Genomic DNA, 19,342 nt, shown 5'->3' with positions numbered 1-19,342 from the left:
CCCCCCCCACACACACACACATGCAGCAAATAAATCTAAGGAACAGTGGAGGTGTGTGCCTTTAATTCCAGCACTTGGAAGGCAGAGGCAAGCAGGTGTCTGAGTTTAAGGCCAGCCTGATCTGCACAGTGAGTTACAGGTCAGCTAATGAGACCCTTTCTCCCAAATATAAAATAACAAAAAAAAAGAATAAATAAATGTTAAAAAATGTTAAAATAGCAACCGACTTCACTGGGGAGAATACAGGGGCATTGCTCAGGCTCACCCGGCTGAGAACATGGTGCCTTCTCTGAGATTCCAGGAGGGGGAAACAAAGACAGCATGTCCCTGGGGCTGGCTTCCAGGAAGAAGAAAGGTGTGTTCTGCTCTGAGGCAGGTCAAGCTGTGTCCTGTCAGACCCTGGGATGTAGTAGCTGCTTCTAAATCCTGATCCCTCCTTCACTGTCATGAAGGCTACTCCTTAGCCTGCCTTGCAGGAGAGTGGTTGGATATGGGATTTGTTATATCATTAGAACGAGTGGGAAAAGCACTGCAGTTATGAATCAGGATGTCTCGATTACGATTCTTCCTCCTCCTCCTCACGACACATATATTTAAAATCTGAAAATCAAAGTGGACAAATTCAAAAGTAGCAGTAAGTCTCAGCCTCTATGATCTGTAAAGAGAGAGAAAAGCCCTCGGTCGGCCCAGACAGGGTGGAGAGAGGATGCTGCCTAGATTTTTACACCTCTATCAGGACCATAACGGGCACTCACACGCTATGTGGCTATGTGATGACTGGTAATAACGCCCTCACCTCACTTAAAGTGGAACATGTTCCCCAGGCATGCTGTGGTTCGAAGGGCCAATAGGGAATAAATTAGAAAGCGGCCGCCTCGTTAAACACTGCAACATTACCGAGACCGCCCTCCCTCCTTCGTGCCGCTGGAGGGCGCTGTCCCTCTAAGTCCCGGCAGGCTCGGGCCAATCACGTGCTGCAGAAGTTCTTTAAAGCCCAAAGGAGGGAATTCAACCCAAGAGTGGGGGCGGGGAAGAAGGGGCGTGCCTTTCAACCAATCAGAATCCCTAGGAGCCGGCACTCCGGTGCAAAACTCTGTTGGCCAATGGTAGGGGTGGGACGAGAGGCGGGGCAGCTCCCGCTGTGTGACAGCTGTGTCGACCAATGGGGATGCAGCCCGCGGCCTATAAGAGTCAGCTGGGTCCCAGACACCTGGCTCTAAGGTCTGTTAGTCCTAGCCGCCGTCGGAGGTGTCCCCTGGGTTTGCCTCGCCGCCGCCGCCGGGTCCCCGCACCCCGCCCCCAGCTTCGGCCGGTGCGCATCCACTCTCACCGCTCTCCTCGCCTTAACCATTCCCGGGTTTCTGCCGTCGGGGCGCCGGGGCCGGGCGAATGATGCCGTCGGGGAGTGGAGCTGAGAGCCTGGAGCGGCCAGCTGGACAGGTGGGGACGGATGCAGCCTCGGTAGAGGCCACGGCTGGGGCGGCCGGCGGCGGCCCGGACCCAGAGACCTCCTCTGCTCCTCTGGGACGGCACCAGAGCCGGCTGAGCTGGCCACAGGTGAAGCGGCTGGACGCGCTGCTGAGAGAGCCGATCCCCATTCACGGGCGAGGCAACTTCCCCACGCTGAGCGTGCAGCCCCGGCAGATCGTGCAGGTGAGGGGACGCTGGCAGGGGCAGGGGGCTGGGGCGGTGCTCTGCCGCAAGACACCTGGAGTCTACGATTGGCTCCGCAAGTAGGGAAACTAAGGAACGGGGACTGGGGCTACCAGCTTAGCTCTTCTGCACCCTATTGAGCATTCCTGTCCACAGTCTTAGGGAGCCCTTATTCCCTGGGAACCACTCACCAGGATCCTGGCTGGGAGATGAGGGAGGTACTACTAGATGGGGCATCGCCTCATCTGCAAGCAAAGGCAAAAGGTACGGGCAGCCCCCAATTAGGAATGTGTGTGTTTGATTCCAAAATAGCTTTCTTCCTCTACTTCACATCCTTGGACCTCCTGCTCCCTCAGGGTTCCAGGGGCACTTTGTCCTTGTGTTCCCACAGCCCTTGGCTCAAGAAACCTTGGCTAGGTGAAACAACTCAGAAATCCTTGGGAAGACTCACTGCCTCCCTGCCTCCCACGTGCTTCGGCCAGACCGGAGACCCCACCCCTGAAGATAGCATCAAATTTCCATTTTAGGTCTTCCTCCTCCATTAAGACTGGAAATGAAGGCCAGTCAAGGTTCAGACCCCAAAGCACCCCGCCCCCTCCTGAGGATCAGGAGGGGGAAAGTTCTAGCAGCTGCTTCCTCTATCAAACTCCATCTTCCCTTTTACTTAACCCTGTATGACCTCAAACTTACTCTTTGGGGTTCTAGCCTGAGCATTCCGGTGTTCTGAAATACCAGAGGATGCCAGTCCTCACCCCCCATTCTAGCTGAGACCTCAGGTACCCTCAGCTACCTAAGGCTACCCCATGAGGTGGAGATCAAGCTCAGGGAATCCTGGAGCTCACCGGGAGCAGATGGTACAGGTTCCACTGTTTCCCACCACTCCCCCTGGCTCCGAAGCTCAACATCTACATCTTAAGGGAGTGTGATAATGGCTAGAAAAGTCTAGCGATGCTTTCTGTGTGTTCCGTCCAATCATGGGCTTTACATGCAAACCAGGTAAAGCTGGACATAATATGTCCCCCCACCCCCGCTACTATAGCCTCCAATAGAGAGGGAGGGTGGCCTTACCCTCCCTTCCTAGGAACAAAGATTGAGATGGAGGGGGCGGGGACATATTTTCCTGGGCTGACTCACTGGCTGTCCCAGTGGAGCTGGCTAAGGCATTCCTTGCTTGCCCGCTGTCGTCGTCGTCTGGATCATTAGTAAACCCATTTCGGCTTTTTGTTTTGAAATAGGGTCTTCCTGTGTTCTGCCTGGGCTCCTCTCAAACTTATAGACCCAAACAATCCTCCTGCTCCAGGGTCCTGAGTATCTGGTGTAGCCACCACTCTGCCAGGAAATACCATAACCCCAGGCATGAAGGGAAGGAAAGGTGGTCCTCAACATGATCACGCCTCTGCAGGAACACGTATCTCAACTGACACTAAGGGCACACATGCGACTGGGTACCATCCTCTGTCTCCTAGTCGTGTGAGGGAGACTGAGTGAATGGGAGCCAAGTTTATGGTCTGGTCCTCCTAAACTAGGGACATCCCGGAGCAGGGAACCGTGGGCAGTGGAGTGGATAGGGGTGACAGAGGCTTCAGGACTAGACTGAAAGTCGCGTGTCTGGGCTCATGGCTTATTCCCTCTGCTGGGCTTCACGGCCCCATCTGTGCAATGGAAGTGGATTCCACCACTCAGCAATATCCTTTCTGGCTCCAGACTCCCAAGGGAACGCGTGCCTTCACCTGCCTCCGCAGCCAGTCTCCTGGTGGGGATCCACAGCTAGCAGCTTTAAAAGCTGTTGGGATGTTAGGGGTGGGGGGAGGAGGGAAGAGCTTTCTGGGCTCCTCCCAGTACTAAATTGTCTCATGGTTCAAGAATGGACGCCTTCTACCTCTGTGCCCAACAAAGACTTCTCTACAGCCTCAATCTGAGCAGCTAGGAAAATCCATCCTTGTTTGTGCCTGGCTAAAGGGCACAAACAAGGATGTTTGTGCCTGCTTGTAGGAGCCCTTCTCTGTCTAGCTCTGGAGACCAGGTCCTAGCTCAACTCCGCCAATTACTGTCTTTGTGACCTTGAACAGGGCCATGGCTTTCTCGGGGCCCAGAAAACTGAACTAAAGAATCTGGATCTCTCCAGCTGCAGCCAGAGGGCTTGCTCGTGCAAGCTTTGCAAGTCTTCAGTCTTCCTAAGGTCTCAGCAGAAGCCCTGGACAGAGCAAGCAGTTTGGGGAATTGGGCACCTCAGCACAGGAGAAAGGGAGCCATAGTCGCTGCCCCTCCTAGGCTGGAAAGTCTGATTTGGGAGGCTGTGAGCTGCCCTGCACTCCTTGGGTGTGGCAGTATCTGGGGACCGCCTGTCAAACTGGCGAGATTCATACCTGGGAGAGAGACAACAGCCCATGGTTGGCTGACACAGCTGGCCTCATGGCCCTGACGCAGGGCACATAATGAGGGGATTGCTACCTACTCACTCACCTGGCCAGATGCCATGCCCTGGAGTGGGCATCAGCTGAGGAGCAGGAGTTGGCACTAAGGCTCAGTCAGCTCACCTGAGACTCAGGGTGGGGGATGTCCTCTCATTGGCTACCTGGGGGGGGTGGGGGTGGGCAGTTGCCAAGGTGTGCAATTGAAAGATCCCCATGCTGGCTGCAAACACTAGTCCTGTTTGGCTAATGACATTCCCAGCCCCCACCTTCCCACCACCATCTATCAGTGATTTGAGGTTCATCCTCGTTTTGAAAAAAAGGTGTGGTGGTGCACCTGCCCATTCCGTCACCTAGATGGAGGTAGGGAGAGTGGGAGTTCTCAGACAACCTCAGCTAGTTTGAAGCCGGCTTGGGCTACCGAGACTCTGTCTCAAAATATATAGAGAGAGACAGACAGATAGATAGATGTGGGAAATTGGTTTAATTTTGACACCTGGTCTTGCTATATATCCCAGATTGGTCTCCAACTCTCAGAGATCCTCCTGCCTCAGGCTCCCAAGTGATAGGGATTTACAGGCATTCTCCTCCATGGATAGTCTTCTTCTTCTGAAGCCTGGGCCTGGATGTGGTAGTGAGGGGGTAGGCTATGCTGGGGGTAGGGGCCATCTGTAGAGAGTGGGCTTAGCATCCCTGACCTCCAGGTTCAAGCCTCACTCAGCAGCAAAACAAAAAGACAGGCTTGGAATTGGCCATACCTGGGTTCGATCTCGAGGGTGTGACTTCATTCCTGTGAATCTAAGTTTCCCCATCTATGACATGGAGATGAAGATCTATCCCTGTGGGTTCTTGCTTGGTTGATTGGTTACTTCGGTTAGGTTTTGGTGCTGGGGATGGAGCCCAGAGCTTTACACGTGTTAAGTATGCCCTCTGCAGCTGAGCCACACCCAGGTCCCGTCCCCCACCATAGATTCTGCTGAGGTCCTGCATCTGATGCTTACTAAATACCTAAACATGGCACTCCTCCCTTTCCCACCCCTGGCTGAACGTTCCGAGGGCCAGTTCTTTCCTTCCCACCCCCATTACCATGACAACTCCTTCCGGAAGTCTTCCTGGAGGGAGCCGCCCGCCTCAGATTGCCCCACTGCGGCTTGCTTCCTCAGCATTTACCTGCATTCTTCGCAGTAATTCCCTGGGAGGCTGGGGAACAACCTGCCCCAGAGCCCGCGCTGACTTGGCAGCGAGGTGGGGTTGCAGAGTCACTGAGGGCAGGAATGCTGCCTGGTCACTTTCAGAACACCCTGTGAAGGGCTTGGGGTTGCCAGGAAACCAAATGTCTGTGTTCACCCCCAGCTTCACTCCTCTCCCGTGAGAGCCAATGCCCAGAAGACTTACAGGTGATCCCTGTTGGGTTCCCATGCATCAACCCTGGGGCTCCAGGTGGGGTCCTCCATATCCTCCTGCCTCAGCCTTATAAGTGGTTGGGATTATAAGCCTGCTCTGTCACGCCCAGCTCAGCCCTGTCATTTCTGAATGGCTTCTGCCCATGTAGCATTTGCTTCCCTGGCTCCTTTTGAGGGCAGAAGAAAAAAATGTTTGTGTCATAGTCAGAAGAAAGAACGGGGCTGGAGAGAAGCCCAGCAGTTAAGAGCACTGGCTGCTCCTGTAGAGGACTGCCTTCTCTTCCCGGCACCCACAGGATGGCCCACAACCACCTGTAACCCCAGTTTCAAGGGTCTGAAGCCCTCTTCTGGCCTCCATGGATGGAGCACATATATAAACACACATATACATAAAATTAAATCTTTTTTTTTTTTTTGGTTTTTCGACAGGGTTTCTCTGTAGCTTTGGTTCCTGTCCTGGAACTAGCTCTTGTTCTTGTAGACCAGGCTGGCCTCGAACTCCCAGAGATCCACCTGCCTCTGCCTCCCGAGTGCTGGGATTAAAGGCGTGTGCCACCACCGCCCGGCAAATAAAATCTTTTAAAAACTGAAAATAGCCAGGAGGAGGTGGCACAGCCCTTTATTCTCAACACTCAGGAAGCAGGGGCAGGTGGGTCTCTGAGTTCGAGGACAGCCTGGGCTACAGAATGAGTTCCAGGACAGCCAGAGAGAGCTCCATAGTGAGACCCTGTCTCTAAATAAATAAATTCAAAATTCCAAAGAACTTACATGGACTTGTGAATCTAGCCAACTTGGGTCCTGATCTTAGCCTTGGACGTGCATTTTCACACCCCTTCATCGGCTGGCTGGAACAGTAGTCCTAAAAAGGATTGCCATGGGAGTGCAGCCCATCACACAGTGCCTGGCACGATACCGAGCGTTTGCCTTGCCCGGTCAGGAAGGTCAGGTAGCACCGTGGAAAGCTCTAGGCCCGAACTGAATGCCCGGCTCTATATTTAACAGCTGTGTGACTTTGGAAAGCTCTCAGGCTGCTCTGTGCTTCTGTTTCCCAACCTGTGAAGCAGGACTATACCTTGCCTCATCAGGTTATTAGGAAGATTAAGTGAGGTTGTATTTTAATATAAAGTGCTTAGTAAGTTCTCGGCTTGCGTTTGTTATTTTTATTGCTCTTCTGAGTCATTCCTTTCAACTGGGCCCTTCTCCAGATTGGCAAATCAAGGCTTTGTAAGTTACAAGACTTTGCAAAGACACAGAGACCGGTAAGAGGTCAGCAGTAATGGATAGGTAGGGCAATTAATCCTGGAAGCCCTGGGTGCAGACCTGAGAGGCACCTGACCCTTCTCTCCTCCCCACCACCCCTGCAGGTGGTCCGCAGCAGCCTGGAAGAACAGGGATTGCACGTACACAGCGTTCGGCTGCACGGCTCAGCCGCCAGCCACGTGCTGCACCCCGAGAGTGGCCTAGGCTACAAGGACCTGGACCTGGTGTTCCAGATGGACCTACAGAGTGAGGCATCCTTCCAGCTGACCAAGACAGTGGTCCTGGCTTGCCTGCTGGACTTCCTGCCAGTGGGAGTGAGCCGGGCCAAGATCACGCCCCTGACCCTCAAGGAGGCCTATGTGCAGAAGCTGGTGAAAGTGTGCACGGAGCTGGACCGCTGGAGCCTCATCTCGCTGTCCAACAAGAGCGGTAAGAACGTGGAACTCAAATTCGTGGACTCCGTGAGGCGCCAGTTCGAATTCAGCATCGACTCCTTCCAGATCATCCTGGACTCGCTGCTGCTCTTTGGCCAGTGCTCATGCACACCAATGTCGGAGGACTTCCACCCGACTGTGACAGGCGAGAGCCTATATGGGGACTTTGCTGAGGCCTTGGAGCATCTGCAGCACCGTGTCATTGCCACCCGCAGCCCTGAGGAGATCCGCGGAGGCGGCCTCCTCAAGTACTGCCACCTCCTGGTGCGGGGCTTCCGACCAAGGCCCAGCACCGACGTTCGTGCCCTACAGCGATACATGTGTTCCCGTTTCTTCATCGACTTTCCGGACCCGGTGGAGCAGAGGCGCATTCTGGAGCGCTACCTGGAGGCCCACTTTGGCGGAGCAGATGCAGCCCGCCGGTATGCTTGCCTTGTGACACTGCACCAGGTGGTCAACGAGAGCACAGTGTGCCTCATGAGCCACGAGCGCCGCCAGACCCTGGACCTTATCACCATGCTAGCCCTCCAGGCGCTAGCTGAGCAGGGCCCTGCTGCCGCCGCTGCCCTGGCCTGGAGACGTCCAGGCTCTGATGGAGTCGTACCAGCCACTGTTAATTACTATGTGACCCCCATGCAGCCCCTGCTGCCCCGGGCTCACTCCTATCCCACCTGGCTGCCTTGCAACTGACTGATCCTGGCTAGAAAGGAATGAGCTTCGTGGGGGTGGGGCAGGATCATCAGGTATGTGTGGAGGATGTGGCCAGACACGGGCCGCCTGTGCCAGCTGGCCTGGTACTAGAGGGTTGGGCTTTTGAACAGACCAGACTTTTCCCGCATGAGGTTCCTATGGGCCAAATCAGGTTCTTGACAGGAGGACCCTTTGGTCATCGCACCACACTCCTGGACCTGCATGACTTGGGTCACAGAGATTAACCTGTTGAAAAGACAAAGTCAGCTGGGGTGGTGGTCTCAGTACTGACACCTTGGGTGGTTTTCCATGACCTAGATGGGGTCAGCCCACAAGGACCCAGAAGTTCCTACACTGGCTACAATACGACATCGCGTGACAGGAATACTCACTTTGGGGTCTATATGAATGACTCACAGAGCCGGGTGGTCCAACCTCGTTGACCATTGAGAAGGTAAACTAAGGCATGAGGCAGCTCCCTGGGTTTCTGGAGGGATGGGAATTCAGGCTCCTGAAACCCATGTGGCTTTCTTGAGGTGCTGAGGTGTCTAGTGGACAGGTAAACAGCCACGACGGGATGCCTCCCAGTGTGCCACCCTCTCCCTTCCCTTGTGTCTCCCAGGAGCCCTGCTGTCTGGGCACTAATGCTGGGGGCTGCCTGGTTCAAAGCTGCCACAGTCAGCGACTCCCACCCCACGGCTCGGTTATGGGATTTTCACGTGGCGGGCGGGCGGGAGGCATACCCCATCTCTTTTCCCATTCCTCTGAGCTTGCCACTGTGGTGCACTCTTCCCACCAATAAAAGTGTCTACACCTGGCATAACCATATGCTTTCTCCTGGGGTAAGGATCTCTATGGCACAGGTTGGCCCTACCTCCCCAGGCTGTTTGACTTGTGATGTGGGAGGAGGAGCCAAGGAGCGGCTGTTGCGAGTCCCTCCTGTCCAAAGCTTAACAGCTGTGAACTGGGAGTCTGGCTGGTCTCCGTGTTGGCTCAGCAAGTCTAGGCCTCTCGTGTTAAAGGGGTATATGCCCCGGAATCCTAGAGGCCCGAACCTGGCCTTTGGTGAGCATGTCTGTCCACTCTGTCTGCCCAGGAAGCAAGCAGGGTGAATCTGAACTGAAATGAAAGCTGAGGCTAGGTGACTTGCAGGGGTCCCCCAGAGTCCAGGTACGGTCTTCCAAGCAAGTGGACACGGGCATGCTCTACCTTATTGTAAACAGGTCCCCTAGAGAGTGGCTGGGTCTCTCTGAACCCAGCTGGGGCCAGCCAAGTGGTCCAGCAGTGCCAGCTTTGGGGGAGCTATTCCCTCAGGGCATCGGTCACTCACTTCTGGACGCTGCCTGCTGTTTACCCCGCCTCTTTGATCTGGGGATCGCAAAGCTTTTAACATATTCAGCCTCATTAGGCCCCTCTGAAGTGGTGACTTTGATGGTTCCAGCCAGGTGGAAAAGAATAAAGCAGCAAAGAAGGCCCCAGGGGGTCATCAGAGGGAGTGCTCACCTGTGCTGTGGTTTGGCTAGGTGCCTCAGTTCCTTCTGCTCCTGGCTCTAAATGGCTGGAAAGGCAATTGAAAAGGATCTCCCAGGCCTGACTGTGCTGGCACACACCTTTAATCCCAGCACCCCGGAGGCAGAGGCGGGTAGACCTCTGAGTTTGGGGCCAGCCTGATCTACAGAGTGAGTTCCAAGACAGGCTCCAAAAGCTACACAGAGAAAGTCTTGAAAAAGAAAAAAATTGGGGAAGGGGGGCTCTCCTATCCCACCCACCTGTGGCCACCTCATTAAGGTACTCAGAGAGACAAAGCTTCTCCTACCTCCTGATTTGGCCATGTGAACCTAAACCTGAGCTGGGAACATTGTAAAAACAGCAGGCTCAATGGCTTGGGATGCGGGTTCACCTGGATTTCCTTGGTTCAGATGAGAAACCCAGTTCTGTCTTCGTGTGTATGCACTGAGCTCAACCATATGCCTGTTATGGTTCTGGGTTTAGGATCCCTACCCTTGTGACAGTTATACCCTAATAAGGTAAACAGTGTGATCTTAGAAGGTCAGCAATGCAGAAAAATGTATGTAGCAAGGAACTTAAATCGACACAAGGTGCCCCTCATGGAAGATGGTATTGGATTGAACAAAGCCTGATAGGTTCTGGGAACTGAGCCATGTAGCTGTCTAGAGAAAGTGTTCTGGGCCAAGGGAGCTTGTCTGTGAATGCACACGTGCCCTGGCAGGCATGTCTGAAGGAGGGCACGTGTGCCTAAGGATGTCTGGCCGGTCCTGTGTGGGTGTGGGTACTCTTCTGGAGCCGGCACGCACACGTGCGTGGATGTGACGAGGTGGGGGGAGTGGCAGACGTTCACGGCAACAGCTGTGGAGCGTGATTTACTCTAGGCCCGATGCCATGCTTAGGTCCGTCCAAGCACTGGAGTTGCATCCTTACAACTCCAGAGAACAGTGTTCTTTCCATCTTAGAGACAAAAACGCGGGCCGAAGTGGTGGAAGAGGTTTGCCGGACTCAAGACCTTGCACTGTAGTTCCACAAGAATGACGGTGACAAGCCTGTCTCCTGTGCACTTGTGGCAAGGCTCGGGCTATTTTCTGTATGACTGGCAGAGTGTAGCAGCGTGCCAAGACATACATTTTCTTGATGTATCTGTGCCAGTAGTCATGGCTTGGGGTGACTGTCTGGGACCTGTCGTGGCAACAGCACACCTGAGAGCTATGGGTGTGGTACATTGTTTCCGGGTGTGAGAAAAACACTCTGTACCTGAGGTTGTCCTTGTGGATCATCCCCGATGCTACCTAGGAATGCCAGGATGTGCAGGCTGCAGGAATTCGGAATCCGGACAGCTGAGGGGAGAGAGTCCTGTCCTTCACCTTCTAACCACTGTACCAATAACAACCCACCCACCCCTTCCTATCAGTTGTAGGTCAGGGGGCCAGAGCCACAGTGGGCAACCCTGGGCAGGTACATGGTATGCCGGCCCCTCCTGATCCACTATCCACCCATCTGCTCAGGGCCCTGGGGAGGCTGTTGGGTGGCATCAATGGCTCCCTTGTTCCCCAGTTTCCTGCTGCTCTTGACACTGAGGCCCCAGCAGGAGGAGCCTGAAAGGAGAGGGTGTTTACTCTTCTCCCTCCCTCCCAGGCTGTCATGGTTCACACCCCTCGTGCAATGGCAGCAGGCCTTTAACCCTTGCCTCCCAATGTGAGTTATTCTCATGAGCTCTCTCTGGAACCCAGGGCCTTTCACATTCTAGGCAAACACCTTATTACTGAAGTTACAGCTCCAGTTTTTTGTTTTCTTGATTTTTTTTCTTTTCTTTTCTTTTCTTTTTTTTTTTTTTTTGAAGACGGAATATTCCTGTGTCCTGTGTAGCCCGGGCTAGCCTTAAATTCTCCCGTCTTCCTGCCTCCGTCTCCTGAGTGCCGGGATTACAGCCATGTGTCACCAGTTCTGGCTCCCCTTTATTAGTCTCTTAGATACATCCCACACCTACGTTTGTTTTTGGAGACAGGGTTTCTCTGTGTATCTCTGACTGTCCCGGAACTCTTTCTGTAGACCAGGCTGGCCTCGAACTCGCAGAGATCCACCTGCCTCTGCCTCCCTGAGTGCTGGGATTAAAGGCATGCACCACCACTGCCCGGCTCCCATACCTTTTTCTAAAGTCCCCTTTAAAAGACTCTCCCCAGTTTAAATGCACTTGTCTCCTGAGACCCCAAGGGACAGTCACCCACAACACTATACCACAAGCGTTGACATCCACTGCCACAGTTTCTCAGCCTGCACACGTCACTCGGTCTCATGTATTTCTTTCTGGGCTTCCTTGTCATACCAAGGGTCAGCTCTAAGCCAAGTCAAGGGAAAACTGCTCTGTAAGCCAGTCCCTAGGCCCAGACTGCCAAACCAAACAGAAGCTGTCACCCACCAGACGGAAGGCGCAGGGACACTGCAACGTGAACCACAACACCGCACAGTTCAGCCTTGCATTACTGAGTTTTATTCTTCCCGTGTGTATATAGTTGGGGACCCAGTCGATATACAGAAGCCTCTAAGTTCCGGGCGGTGTGTGAGTACATGTGCCTCCTTCCCTTGTCGTAAAGAAATGGATTTCCCCTGTGCATTGAACTTTGCTCGGAAGTTTGATGTTGCCACCACCTCATCCTAAGAAAGAGGTGTCCCCCGTAGGAGGCAGCAGCTGATTGTCTGTCTGCAAGGAGCCACAGGGATGTCCTCACTCACATGGGGAGGACAAGGACAGTGGCTGAAGGAAAATGGGCGTTTTCTACACCAGTGATTTGCCTCAAATAGGCCTCCTGGAGCTACTGGACATAGAAGTGACAATAGGGACTCCAGTTACACTGTGACCTGCAGTGACGGGGGCTCCAGCTACACTGTGACCTGCAGTTTAAGAATGAGGAGTCTATCTTTAAAGGAAATCCTTCTCGTGGACACACTGGCCATGTTTGCTGCACTCTGCTAATTGACAGCATCTCAGGTCCCTGCATAAGCAAAGTTAAACGCAGTGTATGGAAAGCAACAATTCAGAGTATAGCAAGTTCCCAGGCCCCAGTCCCTTGCCACTGGAAGGGCTCCTGGGAGGAGGGTGCTGAGACTGGGTACAGTCAATCCTGGAAGTCTTCCTGAGGGCGGTATCCAGAGGAGTGGAATGCAGAAGTCCAGACCCATAAAGTGGAGGCTCCAAGGAGCTGGAAGAACAATGCCAAGAGCCTTAATTACCTTTTCCAGAAGCTGTCCCACCCCACCCGAAACCTTCCACAGCTGCTTCCTTGAGGACTATCATAGGGAGGCAGGGCAAGAGGGTTTGCTATGGAAAGGGGCTCGGAGAAGCAGAGGTTCCGTCGGATCTTGGTCCTTGGCTGGGATCCCCATGAGGCTGAGCAGCTGGAATGGAATGTTCCTGGAATGAAGAGCCCGCCCCTCCCCCACGCCTCTCCTTCCTGAGCTCCCCAGGGCTGTTCCAGAGATTCCCAATATGGTGATGCTCTAGAGCCACGGCTCTCAACCTTCCTATCGCAGGCGGCACCCTTTAAATCAGGTCCTCATGTTGTGGTGACCCCCGGCCATAAAACTATTGTCATTGCTACTTCATGACTATAACTTTGCTACTGTTATGATCGTCTCTGTGTTTTCCGATGGTCTTAGGCAATCCCTATGGGAGTGGAGACCCACAGGTTGAGAACCCCTGCCCTAGAGCCACCAAGGCTTACATTGTTCCTCTGGTAGAACAACCCATCTTTATCCACCTGTTGCGTTGTCTCCTGCCCTAGGCAGAGTGGTTCCACCATCACAGAGCCCCACTATGAGGCACTTAGTAGGACTTCTTGCATCCAGATGTTAACCCTTCGCTAGTGTTTCTCGAGCTGGGGAGATAGCTTGGAGGTTAAGAGTATGTCCTGCTCTTGTAGAGGTCTCAAGTTCCCCAGCACCCACACCAAACAGCTTACAAATGCCTGTAACTTCAGTTCCAGGGGGTCCCACACTGTGTCCTCCAAGGGCACCTGCACACACACATAATTTTTTGTTTGTTTTTTTGTTTTGTTTTTTCGAAATGGTTTCTCTGTAGCTTTGGAGCCTATCCTGGAACTAGCTCTTGTAGACCAGGCTGGCCTCAAACTCCAAAAGATCCTCCTGCCTCTGCCTCCTGAGTGCTGGGATTAATGACATGTGCCACCACCGCCTGGCTCACATACATATAATTTAAAATAAAAATCTTTAAAAAAAAAAAAAAGGAAACGATTTAGAGGCAGGAGTACTCATGCATACTTTAACCCTGGCACTCAGGAGGCAGAGGCAGGTGATTCTCTGAATTGAAGGTCAGCCTTGTCTATAGCGCAACTTCTAAGGCTGCACAGAGAAATTCTGTCTTAAAAACCTAAACAAAAAATTAAAAACGGAAAGTCATTGCGCCAAGCTGAGACAGTTCAGTTCACCCCAAGACCAGATTTCAGGTTTCTTTTGTTCTATTTTGAGCCCTTGTGCCTGCCATAGAACATGTTCTCCTCTCCTGCTACCCAGGCTTTTTGCTCCCTTGGCACCGAAAATCCCTGCCCAGAGCTTCAGGGAGGGGAGACAGCTGGAACAAGCCTTAGCTGTGCTGTGCATCCAGTCCTGAACATCTTTGGCCCACCCTTGCCATAAGCCAGGTATGTTGAGTCAGCTTGACTCACCTCTAGAACCCAGACAACCAGCAAGGGTGTGTCCAGTCCTGGGGGGCAGGGTGCAAGACACACTTGGCCACCCCTGCAGCATCTCATACCTCCCTCCCAGGACTGGATCCACTAAAAACAAGAATTCAGAAATCCCCCCAAAATGGTGCTGTCGTTAGCCCACTGAGCTTACAGGTTTCCACCTTTGAGGAGACCATCTGCACACCTCAATCCTCTGCCTCATGGCCATGGGGCTAAGAGCCTTGCATGTTGAGTGTTTGAGAAAGTGTGAACCATAGGTGCTTAGTGTGGTGCCCAGTGTGAAGGAAGTGGTCCATTTATTCCAGAACTAAGGGTTCTTGTCTCTCATCACTCTGGCTAGGGTGTAGTCAAGGAATAATGGGAGAAGAAACAGGCTGGGAATTTCCCAGCTTTCCTAAATACCTCCTCCCGGCCTAGACTCTCCAACTCGGAGACGCCAGGGCACCTGAGTGCTTGGTTCTCAAGGAATCAAGCTGTCATCACAAGACACTGCCCACTGCAGGTCTGGAACACCTTCGTCTGGACCTGTCACTTCAGCCTAATGTCTAGGAACCACATTGGTCGTTAGGTGGTGGCAGAACCAAGTGATGTCATCAGCGGAACAAATAGGTAAATTACAGAACTGACTCGGGTGCCGGCAGTCAACAGTGGAAGCCTCTTCCCAAGAAGTCTTTCCTACTGGAATCTCTCCCTGAAGGCAGGGTCCCCTCTGTCCCTTTTCTCGAGTTGTGCTCCCAGGGGTGATGGATGCAGAGCAGAACCCCAGCCTACTCATGCTAGAAGCCATCACTAGAACCACTCCGTCAGTAATGGGCCTCGGGAACAGCCACCACCGCTTATTACACTGACCCTTACAGCTCAAAGCCAGCAAGCCCAGGACCACGGAGGAGATGGTGGAGGACTGGGCCACCCGAAACAGAACACGCCCCAGGCCACGCCCCCAACGCTCACTAAGCAGCTCCACACTGCCCTCTGGTGGCAATGCTAAGTTAACTGCTGGGACCAGCCTAAAAGCAAAGGGGCTTGTGCTTCTGTTTACTGAGCACCCAGATTCACTGGTTGACATAGTGTCCTCATTGCACAGATCCCCAGGGTCCCTGAACTCGCCCAGTCTGAAGACTAGGGGCCATCAAGAAGGTATTCATCCAGAGCTACACAGTGAGACCCTGTCTCAAAAGCAAACGAAAGTGGGAAGAGTGCTTCTGATCAGGGGTAGAATACTATAAGCCATAGAAACCAAACTTCCAGAGGCTGGGGATGTAGCTCAGTAAGTGCCTGCCCAGCATGGACCAGACCCTGGGTCCAACAACAGACCCATAAACACAGCATGGTGGGGTATGCACCAAAACCCCATCATTTGGGAGGTGGAGGCAAGAGTTCACTAGAAGTTCACAGTTGGGACCAGACAGGTAGTTGAGTAGATAAAGATGCCTCTGCCGGGCCTGACCAACTGAGCTCAACCTCTGGGACCCACTTGGTGGAAGAGAGAATGGATTCCTGCAAGTTTTCCTCTGACCTCCACGCAGGGCTCCGGTACATGCATGCCCCTCACCCACCCACAAATAAGGCATGTTTTGAATAAAAAAAAAAGTTCAAAATCATCCTCAGCTATTTATGGAGGTTATGGCAAACTGTCTCAAAAATAAAATCAGAAAATAACCTGGGTTCCAGTTAGGTCTCCTGGGACGTGACATCCAGGAAGGCTGCCTGGAAGAGGTCCAAAGAGCAAACCCTTCACGGTGGAGACCGTCTGGTATGTGTTCCTCCTGAAACCCAGGGAGTAAATGGAAACCCGGGTCTGCTGGGTGAGGAGAGCCTGGAACCAGACCTGGGGACTCTACACAGGGTGCTGAGAGGCTCAGGCAGGGCGAGAAGGTGACTTTCACTTGGTTGAAAGGTGCACACAGACTAACTGTATAACCTGAGATTTGAGTCAGTGAGTTCTGTGGTTCGCCTTGGCCCAGACTTCTTTTGTTGGGTGGGGGAAGGGAGTGGAGGGAGGGACCATCGCTGCCTATCCCCCCACGTGCCCATCCACTCTTCTCCAGCAAGTGTCATCTCTCTGTATCCACCCACCCCACCTCTAAATCAGGTTAAAGCTGATTACAGTGAACCCCAGAGACAGTCCTAACTGATGGCAGGGAGCACTCTACAGCGAACCCCAGAGACGGTCCTAACTGAAGGCAGGGAACACTCTACAGCAAACCCCAGAGACGGTCCTAACTGACGGCAGGGAGCACTCTACAGCGAACCCCAGAAACGGTCCTAACTGAAGGCAGGGAACACTCTACAGCGAACTCCAGAGACAGTCCTAACTGACGGCAGGGAGCACTCTATGCCATTAGCTGAAAGCAGCTGCGGTGCCACTGCCGTCCTGCAGACCAGCAATCAGGTGGTCCTGGCAGAAGCCCAGCGCTGCAGCCAGCAATGTCACCTCCAAGAAGTCCTGTGCTCTCTGGGCCTCAGCACCCCGGATAAACTGAGAGGGCTCAGTAAGTCCGCCCTATCCAGGGAAGCCAGGACATGCCAGAGTCCCCACGACACTGATCCCAGGGCTTTCTCAGAAGCTCTGAGCGGTCCAGCTAAGGCGGCTTCATGAAGGCCTTCTGAGAACCCAGCCGCTAAGTCTGTTACGTATGGAGAGGAAGGCCTGATGGGGGTAGTGTCAGCAGACGGCTCCTGCCCATGGCAATCTACTTGACTCCATTACTGATGTGACTCTGACATCTTCCTCTTCCTCCTGCACTCCCTTCTCAGGTCTGACAGGAGGGACAACCATATTCAGAGAAGCTGTGACTCGGAGAGGGGACAGTATTGTTCTGGGTCACTGTAGACAGGGTCCAGAAGTCAGCTCTCCCTAGCTGGAACACAATGAAAAGGGCACACACAGCCTAGGATCAGGTTTCTCTCTCTCTCTCTCTCTCTCTCTCTCTCTCTCTCTCTCTCTCTCTATCTCTCTCTCTCACATGTGACCTTGAGAAATCCCTTTTCCATTTTATAAAATGAGGATTTTAAATTAGCTCCTGGTTCCTGAGACACAAGGCAGCACCGGTCTCTAAGTGTGATTTAAATGAGTAAAATGTCCACAGCTTACAGTGAGAAGAAAAACCCTACACCCCATTTTGGCTTCCCCCGCGCCCTCCGGAGAGGCAGATATACCCACTTTACCACTGATGAGTGGGCTGTCATCAATCAGATGCAGGAAGCGAGCCAGGGGCCAGGCCACTGAGTGCAGACAGAGGAATGGGGGCCTGAAAGGCATCTTGTCAGGAAGAAGTAGGTGGCATTTCCAGTCTGGCCCTTTAAGGCCAGATGCCATGCCTGCCCCCTTGGGGCTGTTAAAGAGTCACCTGGCTCTGTCCCTGGCAGAGCCATCTTTAAGATACATTGGGGAGGGCTGCTGGTTGAGCAGGTGATAAACCTCCCATTCTGGTCATCTCCATCAGTCTATAAACACAGGTAACAAAATTATTAGGAGTATAAGAAAAGCTGTCTCCTAGAAGCGGCCTAACTAAACTCGCTGGGGGCAAATCTTCAACTTCTATGGGATTCTGTCTCCTCCAATGGGAAAGGGGCTCCGTGGAGGACAATCCCATCATACAGCCCCAAGGCAGCGCTCCTTCCATCCTGGGGTCTTATTCTTCCCTCCCATCCCTGAGAGATGGAGCCCTGCTGTGTAGAAACCAGCAGCTTCAAGGGCAGGACTTTACTTACAGTCCCAGGGGACCCAGGAGAGACCACACAAGCGCAGGTGAAGGTGGCAGATGCTACAGTATCGCAGCAGGCTCCAGCTGGTTAAAGTTTGCCACCAAATCCTTCCTGAAGCCCAACACCCTCCACTAGTTCAGCTCTGTAAGGGCTGAACAGCGCTGCCACTTAACCCAACAAGAGAGAAGCCACGAAAAAACGGACAGCTCCCTTAGGGCCTCACAGATGCCAGGCACCCCAGAGATGAGAGATCACGACTACTGCACACCTTGACACAGACACACTGTACCCCAGAAAGCACCAGTTAACAACACCTCACCTTAGTTTCATTTTCAGGGCCCCCGGGCCCCCGGACCCCCGCCTGTCTCCTCCGCAGAGATGACGCCGTCCATCTAGCCAGCACTCGGACCCGTCCGTCCATCTGTCCTTCCGCCTGTCTCCGGAGCCCAGGGGTCGCGGGTTCTGAGGTCAGCGCTGCGGGGAGGCGGGGCCGCGGGGCGGGCTGCGGCGGAAGGGCGAGTCGGGCTCGGGGCAGTGGCCACGCCGCAGCCGCCCGGCACCCCAGGGTACGCAGCTCCCCAGGCCCAGCGCAGAGGCCAGCAGCGCGGGAGGACGACCCCGGCGGCCGCGGCGCGCACCCTTCTTGAGACGCGACCCGTGCGCCGCCAGGTAGAGCTCGGCCTGGGCCACGCCGCCGCTCAGGCGACTCAGGCTCTCCGCGCGGTGCGCCAGGCGCAGCTCGGCAGCCAAGAAGACACGGTGCAGCTGCAGCACCCGGCTCTCCAGCTCCGACACCAGGCGCCGGCGGCCCTCCACTTCCAGCAGTCGCCGCCGCGCTTCGGCCAGCTCCAGCGCGCGGCCCCCCGCCCCTGCCGCCGCACCCGCACCCCCGCCCGAACCTCCCGCCGGGCCCGCGCCCCCAGGACCCCCACTAGCACCCTGGCGCCAGCGCTGCAGCTCCTGCCCCTCTGGGGGTGTCTCCGCCGCCTCGGGCAAGGGCGGTGACTGAGTGGGTGTCGGGGTCGAGGTCGGCGATGGAGGCGGGGGCTGGAGGGACGGCAGGGGCTCCCGGGGTGGCGGCGGGGGGGACCCCGGTTCTGCCGTCCCTTCCTGGGCCCCTGGGCCACAGGCGCTGATGCGGCAGCCCGGCATCCCCCGCCCCGCGGCGGTCCCCGGCTGTCAGTACGATGGGAGGAGAGATGCTGGGCACGAGAGAAGGGAGAGGCGGCCGCAGAACCCACACCGAGGCCGCACGCGCCGCCCCGCAATTTATAGCACATGGGGCGGAGCTATGGGCCGCACAGCCAATCCGAGACTTGCGGGTCCTCAATCGGCCCTGCCCTCTACCTAGGAGCGCGTCCGCAAGCGCCTCAGGTTCCCGGTTCTTCTCCCGGGTTGGCCCTATTTGGGGATCACCCCAAATTTTGGGTGGATAAGTAGCGGTCACTTTCCTCGCCTGGACTCTCACAGCGGTAAACTTCGAAGGTATGCTTAAAAGTCATACATTTCAGTCTCCACCCAGAGAAGGATTTGGATTGAGCGTCACCCCTGCCCCCCTTCCCCACGCTCAC

At 54.4% G+C, this 19,342-nt stretch overlaps 2 protein-coding genes across 2 annotated transcripts; one reads left to right on the top strand and one right to left on the bottom strand.

The window, feature by feature from the left end:
• The first annotated feature begins 1,389 nt into the window (after nt 1-1,389).
• Tent5b (terminal nucleotidyltransferase 5B) lies at nt 1,390-8,010 on the top strand. Its single transcript, XM_005353102.2, has 2 exons — nt 1,390-1,653; nt 6,832-8,010. Exons 1-2 carry the CDS (start codon nt 1,390-1,392, stop codon nt 7,849-7,851), a joined length of 1,284 nt encoding a protein of 427 aa, XP_005353159.1. The 3' UTR covers nt 7,852-8,010.
• Nucleotides 8,011-11,828: 3,818 nt separating this feature from the next.
• Nucleotides 11,829-19,043, bottom strand: Trnp1 (TMF1-regulated nuclear protein 1). Its single transcript, XM_005353101.2, has 2 exons — nt 18,091-19,043; nt 11,829-12,560 (listed from the first exon to the last, which is right to left on the bottom strand). The coding sequence occupies exon 1, from the start codon at nt 18,921-18,923 to the stop codon at nt 18,240-18,242; it is 684 nt and encodes a 227-aa protein (XP_005353158.1). The 5' UTR covers nt 18,924-19,043; the 3' UTR covers nt 11,829-12,560; nt 18,091-18,239.
• Nucleotides 19,044-19,342: the final 299 nt, after the last annotated feature.

The sequence above is a fragment of the Microtus ochrogaster genome, chromosome 10 (genome assembly GCF_000317375.1).
Source record: "Microtus ochrogaster isolate Prairie Vole_2 chromosome 10, MicOch1.0, whole genome shotgun sequence".
Taxonomy (NCBI): domain Eukaryota; kingdom Metazoa; phylum Chordata; class Mammalia; order Rodentia; family Cricetidae; genus Microtus; species Microtus ochrogaster.
This window is presented reverse-complemented; position numbering and strand designations above follow the sequence as displayed.